The sequence below is a fragment of the Nicotiana attenuata genome, chromosome 12, assembly GCF_001879085.1.
Source record: "Nicotiana attenuata strain UT chromosome 12, NIATTr2, whole genome shotgun sequence".
Lineage (NCBI taxonomy): Eukaryota > Viridiplantae > Streptophyta > Magnoliopsida > Solanales > Solanaceae > Nicotiana > Nicotiana attenuata.
Genome location: NC_032000.1, coordinates 45,465,415 through 45,476,286, shown reverse-complemented (window position 1 = coordinate 45,476,286; position 10,872 = coordinate 45,465,415). Strand labels below are relative to the sequence as shown.

The 10,872-nt window shown below is 37.8% G+C and overlaps 1 protein-coding gene across 1 annotated transcript; it reads right to left on the bottom strand.

Annotated features, from left to right (window-relative positions):
- On the bottom strand, positions 5,008 to 6,880 carry LOC109236089. The gene is made up of 2 exons (XM_019402311.1): positions 6,871 to 6,880; positions 5,008 to 5,456 (listed from the first exon to the last, which is right to left on the bottom strand). The coding sequence occupies exons 1-2, from the start codon at positions 6,878 to 6,880 to the stop codon at positions 5,008 to 5,010; spliced, it is 459 nt and encodes a 152-aa protein (XP_019257856.1).

Sequence of the window (10,872 nt, the reverse complement as noted above, 5' to 3'; positions counted from 1 at the left end):
ATTAAGTGGGGGAAAAAATTCCCGACAAAGGGTGTTAAATATATGTTATATGCCTCTAAAACCTAATATTTACCTATATATACTGTCTAATTTTTCGGCGAAGGGTGGGCAATTAGCTTCGCCCATGCTTATATCACTACAAAGCTTCATGTTATTGTGGTTATAGTTGTTGCTTTCATTGTGGCAAATGAGCTCTGAAACGAAAATGATTTTTCCGCAACACTATTTGCTTACGCCATAAATCTTTATGATAGCAACAACCATTATAGACATTTTTCAAATACCATTAAGATTCGTCGGCTCTGAATTTTTTCTGTATCAAACACTTCTAGTGTGGAATCATTTTATGTCACCTTTGTGCAATCTCCATTAGGCTAACCTGCATTTGGTCCTGATTATATTCTCTGTCTCCAGCTTGAAGATTCCCTCTGCGACTTTGAGTTTGAATATTCGGATGCAGGAGATAATATGGCATTGTAGGGTCGGTTTTCAAGTTTTTGTTTCCCAACCTCAAGAATGTTGAGATTGTCATTTCCTCTGATAGGTGTTTAAAGAATCATTCCGAATGGGGCTTTGGATTTGAGAATCTTCTCAAACTTTCAAAGTTTCTTCTGAAGAGCGCAATAGTTTTGGAGAAGTTTGTGTTGATATTTAAACACATACACCGAGCCTACGCAGCGGAATATTAACAGGAACGTACCATCAGCCATTGTTGTTCAAGCGTTGTAGGGAATCGCCTTTGAAACCTTTAATAAAAAACTTAGAGAGTCTTCTAGCCTGTGCCTATCATCGAATGCCAGACAGATGGAGTCATAGGCGTATTTATAGGTAGGCTAGGGACTCTTAGGCAAATACTTTAGCCCTAGGGACTTCTCCATAAATTATAATTACCCTAGGACTCCTAATATATGGTAATTTCTTTCCATCAAAGAAACTACCATATATGCATAACTACAGAATATTATTTGATATATTATTTCCTTTGGGAGACAAGGTAAATAATTTATTACCTTATATGTGGGCCACACTAGAAGTCTTTAGAAGAGAGGTAATTTCTAACATTCTCCCACTTGGCCCACATGTTAAAATCAGATAATCGTTTGTGAGAGATAAACATATAATATGGCCATAAACTTTATCACTCAACTAAAAGTTATGCAACAATCACTTTAACTAGAATATATTATTACACGAATCATGGCGGTCATGCTTTTAGACAAACACTTCCTTCTATGTATTACAATGCACAATATATTCTAACAGAGTGTCTAACAACTTTATGAATGAACTTAATATAAGTCATTCAGAGTCCAACTTTATTGATCCAATGATCATAAATAATACATGAAAAACCAAAAGTGTGCACTATCATGTATACCAAAATAAACATAATGTCTAGACAAACTGTTAGAGAGCAAAGCAAGACTAATTTGAGCTACTAAGCCCCATATGAGTTACATGATCCTTGAAAATATTAGCCGGCAGACCTTTAGTCATAAGATCAGCAATCATCAAAGTAGTACTAACATGCTCAAAATTCACATCTTGCTTCTTCACATAGTCTCTAACCATTAAGTACTTTATGTCGATGTGCTTGCTTCGGCTGCCACTTTTACTGTTCTTAGAGAAAAACACTGCAGCTGAATTGTCACATAAGAGACTCAATGGCCTTGAAATGGAATCGATAATTTTAAGGTCGGAAATAAAGTTTCTCAACCATAACGCATGTGATGTAGCTTCATAGCATACTATAAATTCAGCTTCCATTGTGGATGTTGCAACAATGGTCTGCTTGACACTTCTCCAAGACACAACACCTCCAGCAAGAAGGAAAATGTATCCTGAAGTAGATTTACCAGTGTCTTTGCATCCACCCAGATCAGAGTCTGAATATCCAAACATATCCAATGAGTCAGAGTATTTGTATTTGAGCTTAAAATCCTTGGTTCCTTGCAAATATCTCAAGACCCTTTTACCAGCTTTTCAATGGTCAAGACCAGGGTTACTTTGATATCTGCCAAGTATTCCTACCGTAAAAGCAATATCAGGTCTAGTACAGACCTGTGCATACATAAGGCTCCCAACAAGCGAAGCATAGGGAATGTCTTTCATTTGCTCCTTTTCCAATGAATTTTGTGGACATTGATTCAATGATAATTTGTCACTTTTAATTATGGGTGCTGCTATAGGTGAACAGTTCTTCATCCCGAATCTTTACAGAATTCTTTCAATGTAGGCCTTTTGAGACAGTCCAAGTAATCTTTGGGATCTGTCTCTGTGAAACTCTATGGCAATGACATTAGAGGCTTCACCCATATCCTTCATCTCAAAATTCTAGATAAGGAACTGTTTAGTCTCATGCAACAATCCCAAATCACTACTTGCAAGCAAAATATCATCCACATATAGGACTAGAAAAATATATTTGCTCCGACTTATCTTAAGGCATATACACTGATCAACGATGTTCTCCGTAAATCCAAATGAAGAAACAACATTATGAAATTTAATATACCATTGGCGGGAAGCCTGCTTTATCCCATAAATGGATTTATTCAACTTGCAAACAAGGTGACTTTTGTCCTTATCACAAAATCCTTCAGGCTGACGCATGTATACCTCCTCTTTAAGATCTCCATTCAGGAAAGCTGTTTTCATATCCATTTGATGTAACTCTAAATCAAAATGAGCTACTAATACCATGATTATTGTCAACGAATCCTTCTTTGATACTGGAGAGAAGGTTTCATGGTAATCAATGACTTCCCTTTGAGTAAAACCCTTGGCTACAAGTATGGCTTTATATCGTTCGATATTACCCGATGAGTCTCTTTTTAGTTTTAAAGACCCACTTGGAACCTATGGTAGAGGATCCCTTTGGTAATTCGGCGAGATCCCAGACTTTGTTTTTAGCCATAGATTCTAACTCTTCTTTCATGGCATCATACCAAAGTGTGGAGTTTTCTCCACTCATGGCTTGTGAAAACGAGCATGGATCATCTTTTAGTCCAATACCATAATCAGACTCTTGGAGATATACAATGTAGTCGCTAGAAATTGCTGATTTTCGAATTCTTGAGGATTTTCTCACTCCCACTGGTTCAGACACTTCTTCAGTGGGTTCAGGTAAAGCGGGTTGATCTTCATGTGGCTCCTCACGTAGTGGTGGCTCTTGAACTTGATGTTGTACAGATAATTCATGAGAATTTTTCTGAGCAACATTCAAGTTCCCAATATATAAAGGTACTACAGGTGGTTCCCTTATTTCTTCCAATTCCACCCTTTGAGTCAAACCACTCCCACTCTCTTCATGCTCCTCAAGAAATTTAGCGTTTCTAGCATCAACAATTTTAGGAGAATGAGAAGGACAATAAAACCTAAATCCCTTAGAGTTAACTGCATAGCCTATAAAATAACCGTTTATTGTTATTTCATCCAACTTCTTTAGTTGTGTGTTATAAACCCTCACTTCAGTTGGACATCCCCAAACGTGTAAATGGTTTAAACTAGGTTTCCATCCTTTCCATAACTCAAAAGGTGTCTTGGGGACAGCCTTGGATGAAACCCTATTTAAAATATACACAACAGTTTTTAAGGCTTCACTCCATAAGGATAAAGGTAAATTTGATTTGCTAATCATGCTTCTTACCATGTCCATTAATGTCCGGTTCCTTCTTTCTGCCACACCATTTTGTTGTGGTGTTCCTAGCATGGTATATTGAGCAATTAAACCTTCACTTTCAAGGAACTCAGCAAATGGACCCTTAACTTGTCCCTTATCTGTGTACCTACCATAATATTTTCCACCCCTATAAGATCTTACAATTTTGATCTGAGCACCCGTTTGTTTCTCTACTTCTATTTTGTAAACTTTAAAAGCATCAAGTGCTTCTAATTTATTAATGAAAATAGAGATACATATATCTTGAATAGTCATCAATGAACGAGATAAAATATCTCTCACCATTCAAGCGAGGGGTAGGAAAAGGTCAACATATGTCTGTATGTATGATCTCAAGCGATTGAGAACACTTTTTGCACCTTTAATTGATTTGTTGGTCTGCTTACCCTTTATGCAGTCCACACATGCCTCAAAGTCAGAAAAATCAAGCGCTTTTAGAACTCCATCATTAACCAACCTTTTGACTCTATCAATAGAGATGTGTCCCAATCTCTTGTGCCAAAGACTTGATGAGTTCTCATTGATAATACATCGCTTAGTGCCAATTTCTTTATCATGCAAAGTTAAAACATTGCATTCGAATGTGCGGTCTAGCTCAAGTTTATATAAGTTTCCATTCAAATTTCCAAAACCAATAACTTTATTATCTTTCAAAAGTTTCACAAAAGGATAATGAAATTTCAAATCATATCCACTAATCAATAGTCTTGAAAGAGAAATTAAATTTCTAGAATATTCTGGAACATAAAAGGTATTTTCTAAATCTAAGTGAAAACCATCCTTCAAAATGAGCCTATAAGTCCCCACGCCTTCCACACGTGAACGCATCCTATTGCCACAATAGACGTATTGTTCACTTCCTATCGGCTTCCTCTGAGTTAGAAAGCCCTGTATTATTTTGGCAATGTGAATTGTAGCACAAGAATCGATCCACCATGTATTATCAAAAACTTCAGTAAAATTAGATTCATAACATACAAAGGTAAAATTACCTTTCTTCTCAAGCCATTTCTTGTATTTAAGGCAATCCTTCTTCCAGTGTCCCTTCTTCTTACAGAAATGAAAAGCATCTTTGTCAAAGGTGCTTTTCTTGTTCATGGGAACACTTTTACCCTTCTTTGCATTTCTTTTACCATGAGTCACCATGTTAACACTTTTAGGTGTCTCATGCTTCAACCTCTCTTCTTCTTGAACACACATGGTCAAAAGTTCATTTGATTGACCATTTATCCTTATGTGTATTGTAAGAAATCTTAAACGGATCATATTCCACAGGAAGGGAGTTGAGAATGAAATGCACAAGAAATGGTTCAGACATATCCACCTCAAGGGATTTGTTTAGCAGCAATGTCTCTCATCTCCATAATGTGCTCACGCACTGTACGACTTCTGTCGAAAGTCATACTTGAGAGTCTCTTCATACGGGTGATGGCTAAAGCCTTGTCAGAGCTTACGAGTTGTTCATCAATTGCCTTCATGTAAGTTTTGACCTTATCGCTATTAGGGATAGAACCTCTAATGCTTTGGATTATATGAGCTTTTATGAGCATTAAACTTAAGCGATTAGATCGCTCCCACCGCTCATAATTAGCCTTAGCAGCTGGCGTACTTGATTCCGTGGGAACAGGTGGTTCATCCACACAGATTGCCAGGTCTAGATCCGAGCACTCTAAAGTGAGAAGGACTTTCTCCTTCCATTCAGTATAATTTTCACCAGAAAGCATTGAAATTCGAGCATTCTCATTAAAAATAGTGGTAGGAAAAGCTATAAAGACTGCAAAACAAGGATACACATACATAAGCTATAAAGCACAATCCATCAAAAGGTGAATCGAGTAAAATACCGATTCTAAGTAAATTCTAGATCCTCCTGTGGGCAAAGGTTGCAACCCATGCATAGAATTTACTTTACTTTATTAGACTAATAAATCAAAACACTTAGAAATTAATCTGTACCTGCGGGCATAAGATAATTTTCAACTTAAAAGTTTACTATCTCATTCCAATTAATCTCACCAAAATAGTTACCTCCCTGTAGGGCCGAGTTACCATTTTAATGAGATAACTGGTCTAAATAGATTTCTTGTAACTTTTAATCACTAAACTTTATGTGATTAAATAACTTAATTTCTTTTATATTAAGTACTCAAGATGCTGTCGCCACTCCTAAGTACATCATATAAAACAAAACTCAAAATGATATCTAAGTAATTAGCCTTAATAATCAACTTAAACAAATATTAATCACACTGAATATAAGCAAGATACTATATTACGACAAGGGCTAATTCTTATAATTACAAAAATTATAACAACTCAAAACAGCAGCAAAGTTGTTAAACATATTTCCCGTTTAAAAGATCTGACTATTGTTGTACAAAACATATTCTATTCCTTTTAATTTCAAACATCATAAGAAGAAGGAAAAAATAAATAAATGTAAAATAGTGAACCTTAAATCAAAACACGAACGCAAACCAAACATAATTCAAGAAGTGTTCTGATTGTTAGTGAAATTCATTGGATTTTAATAAAGTCCAAAATTAACAATTGTAGTCCTTTTAGATGGTTACAGTGAAAGCCACAAAATCAATCAATTTTCAAAGACTACTAAAGATACTTATGAAAAGGTAGTCTCGAATTCCTTTAAAAATATCTAATTAAAGGATTCAACCACAATCTTGAACAAAATTGAAAACAAGACTTGAGAATAAATTAATTCAGATGGCATATTAGTATTTCTATTTCTAGAAGACATAATGCCTAATAATATCAATGCAGAGAAGAGAACAATCAAAACACAACTTATAGATCTACTATCATAAACTGACGCAAGCACTGTCCAAACAATATTGTTTTAGAACCAATTTTAATTAACATCAAGACAGAAAAGATCGTGGCACATACAAATCTATTTTGTAAAGCAAATTTGTGATGGAAATTCGTGGAAACACCATTCTTGAAAGAAACTACTACACCGATATGGATCTTTATATGCATCTAGTTTATTACTAGATAGACAATATGGACACAATAAAATCTATAGAAGCTTCACTGATACCTTGTCAATACTGTTTTCACCAAAACATGACACCGAACATTACGGCTAAAGGGTGGCTCTGATACCACATGTTGATATTTAAACACATACACAGAGCCTACGCAGCGGAATATTAACAGGAACGTACCTTCAGCCATTGTTGTTCAAGCGTTGTAGGGAATCACCTTTGAAACCTTTAGTAGAAAACCTAGAGAGTCTTCTAGCCTGTGCCTATCGTCGGATGCCAGACTAATGGAGTCACAGGCGTATTTATAGATAGGCTAGGGACTCTTAGGCAAATACTTTAGCCCTAGGGACTTCTCCATAAATTATAATTACCCTAGGGACTCCTAATATATGGTAATTTCTTTCCATCAAAGAAACTACCATATATGCATAACTACGGAATATTATGTGATATATTATTTCCTTTGGGAGACAAGGTAAATAATTTATTACGTTATATGTGGGCCACACTAGAAGTTACAGAGATGATAATTTCTAACAGTTTGATATCAGATCAAAGAGAAGAGAATGTGAGAGATGTTCAATGAGCCGTGCTTCCTAATTTTCACTTCGATTAGTTAAGAGGTTGTTAGATTGCCCAGCATCCTTCACCAATTGTCCGATTAACATCAAGGTGCGAGGTTTCTATGACTAGACTGCAAGTAGTTTCCAGATAGGATACAAGAAATGTCGTATATTGAGTTTTTGATAAACTGATCATGCAATCAATTATGCTGAACTTCTCTATGTAACGAAGTACTATTTCCTTTGAACTTACCCTTCTCGCATACAAATATGAAATGTCATGATAGCTTTGTTTCTGGTGGTGCTTTTTCTTTGACCATTTTAGATGTTGTACATGTGCATTTTTCTAGACCTATTAAGGTAATCTGATCTACAAGCCAGATTTATTTTGATAATTAGCCTTATGAACTGTAGTGTTTTCCTACCTTGCTTTATTCCTTTTTGGCTTCTTTTCGTTTGAAATTAAGTTCAAAATAAGAAATAATTTGGTTTCTGTTCTCCCTTTGGTTGAACAGATATCCTGCAGTTGAGAATTCATCAAGAATAATGAGGGACTAATTTAAGTGAAATTTGCAACAAGTGTAAGGCCGTATTGGAATCAAAGTATATTTCTGGTTAGAATTTTATAGTTTATTAGTCCTTGTTGCAGCCTGCACTGCTTTAAAATTTTGTAGTACATTCACAAATGCATTTAATTTCTTTACTCTGCGGTACCAGCGAATGAAAAAAACTCATGTGTTACCCCTCAGTTTGGACTAGTGTTTGACCAGTTTTAATGATACAAAATGCTATGACCAGTGAAACTTGTAAAACTGAACCTAAATTTAGATAATGGATGATGTGATGATCCTACTGATAGTAATCTTGGTCTTGCAAAACTAATTTTTGCAACACGTGCTCCTTATTTCCACATAGTGCTAACCTAATCCTTGCATAAATATTACTATTATATTAACCTGTATCATTGTATCAAACAAGGAATGAATTGCCCAAGTTCATAGGCCTATGGTACTTGACTCTCCTCATGAGGAGCTCTAAATTTCCACATGCACTTCATAGTTCATAGCATATTACCAAAATGTTTCTAGTTTTGTAGAAGTAACTGTTAACATCCAAGAAGCTTGTTTCATAGCATATTAAGGATACGTGATTTCACTTAATACCAATTGATTAATTTAGAGATAAATGATGAAATTGACAAGAATATAAAACAAACCGATGTTCGGACAATATTCTCGAGCTGATGAACCCTCGAGAGTAGTAGAGCAAGGGCAATTAAAGAACAACAGTTGAAGAACAATAATTAAAGAGCAGTAAGCTGATGAGCAGAAGAAATAAATATTATATTGCCTTGATCTGTATGAATGTCAGAGTCCCTACAAATGATGGGGATCCCTCTTTATATACTAGAGGAATCCTAATTGAGGTAAAATTCTAATTACGGAAGTAAATCCCATAATTGATACAAATAACGGTCCTTGATTTGATCTGTTCCGAGATTTTCGCCGTGATCTCCGACCGGTTACGAATATTTCGCCTTTCTGTTATTGTGTTTCGTCCGAAGCTGGTCGTATATCTAGTCTCGTTCGTCGAGGACCTCGATCTCGACGGGTGCTTCGATCCCCGAACTCGGCACCTTGTTTTCGTGTTCAGGTCTGATCTATTATGAGGCTAACCTTTGATGCAATTCTCTGATCTCGAAATAATGACAAAATCGGACAAGCCCGATTTTACCCATATACAGATGTCCCCTCGTTTCTTAAAGTGTAATGAAAGAAACGAACTGAGTCTTCGATTTCGTACATCGACCAATTATGACATCATCCTCGTGACGTAAGCGACGGAGGTGACTGAAGCTTCGCGTCTCCACAGTTTTCAAAATCATTAATTAGCGTCAGTTGATTGTCGGCCACTGATGCCCTTGAACCGTCATTGCAATATTATAAATAGATCCCCGTCATAATCTTCCCAAACTTTATTTTCAAAAACCTTTCTTAACCTTCAAAGCTTTCCTACTTTCTTCAAGTTTCTCAATTCTGCAAATTCTTCAGAATCGGTTTGCCAATCCTTTCCTAAAACAACAAGCTTAATCTTCTTCTTTCTCTGAACTCACATAAAAATGGCGAAAACATCCAAAACCGTTCCCCAAAAGGACAAAGCCTCTTCATCGCGGCCGGCCGGTGATAAGACGCCGGTGGAGCCACGCATCGAAGAGTGCATTCCTTGGTCATGCGACCTTTCTTCTGATTTCAAAATTGAAAAAACCTCTTCAGTCCCTGGCCGATGTGAGTCCATGTCGAGGTATATATACTCGATAACCGAAGGCGATCTCGAGCAGGTGAAAAATGACTGCCATTGGGAAAACATAGAGGTGGTGGTTCCTTCCCCCGAGGAGGATATTACTACTTATGTGGAAGGATTTCTAAGTGTTTACACTTATCCTTTTACGCTGGGTCCTGTCGATCCCGGTATTATCTACTTCTGCCGCCAATACCGAATAACTCTTGGCCAGATACACCCCTCCTTTTGGCGCATTGTTATCTTGCTATGATTCTTCGTGAGTAAGGTCGAAGGGATGCCATTTACCCTCGACCATCTCATGAGACTATATATCCCTCGTCTCTATCGGGGCGGATTAATAAGGCTCCATTGTCGAGCCACAAAGGTGTTGTTCTCGAGTACAGACGAGGACAAGGATCGGGGATGGATGGGTCAGTTTGTCCGAGTGAGGACCTCTGACATAATCTCGGCCGAGAAAATGCCATTCCCTGAGGAATGGAACATGAAGTGTAAGTAAACCCGTCAACATCTTATGTCGATTGCTTTGTTTCTTTTACCTTCCGTCACCCGCATCTTTTCCCACCCATGTCTTTTCTTGTGATGTAGCGGTCCCTTAGGTTTTCGGAGCAATCTCGAACCTCAAAAGTTGGGTTTGGAAGATGGCTTCGACTTCCACATATGCTGAGCGCTCGTGGTGCGATTTAGCGAGGGGCCGATGGGAGGCCAAGAATCATGGTAAGCTTATCCTGTACGCTTTTGATGCTTTTTTCTGAAACGCTTCTTCTTATTTATACTTGACTCCCTTTTATGCAGGCCTCGGGGATGTTGCTGAAATGAGGCCGGCCCCGCCTGGGGGAGAGGTCGCCCCGAAACCGGCTAAGGACAAGAAGAGGAAAAGGGCCTCGCCTTCCGATCCCCCAAAGCCCAAGAAGAGCAAGGCTCGTAAATTGAAGAATGATTGGCCGCTCTGTCTGCTTCCGTATCCCAAAAACTACGAGATGAAGAAGAGGAAGGAGAAGATGTTGGTTGTCAGCTAGCAGCTCGAAAGAGTAGAAGAGTCGAAGCTTCAAAAGTAGCTGAGCCGGTGATGGCCGAGGAGGCTCATCCTCGGACCGAGGAGATCTCGGAAGATGGTCCGAGCAAAGTCCTCGAGTCATCGGGGGCCGAAGATGTCTCCTGCCGTGACGAACAACCGGCGAGTGTGCCCGAAGGGTCCGGTTCTGAAGCCCTTCAAAAGGGAGAGAGTGCCCTAAGTGACTTGCTTAGGGAAATCACCACGTCCCATATTTTCTGAAGGGCAATTTTGGGAGGCTCGGTCTATGAAGACCCCCGATATGGG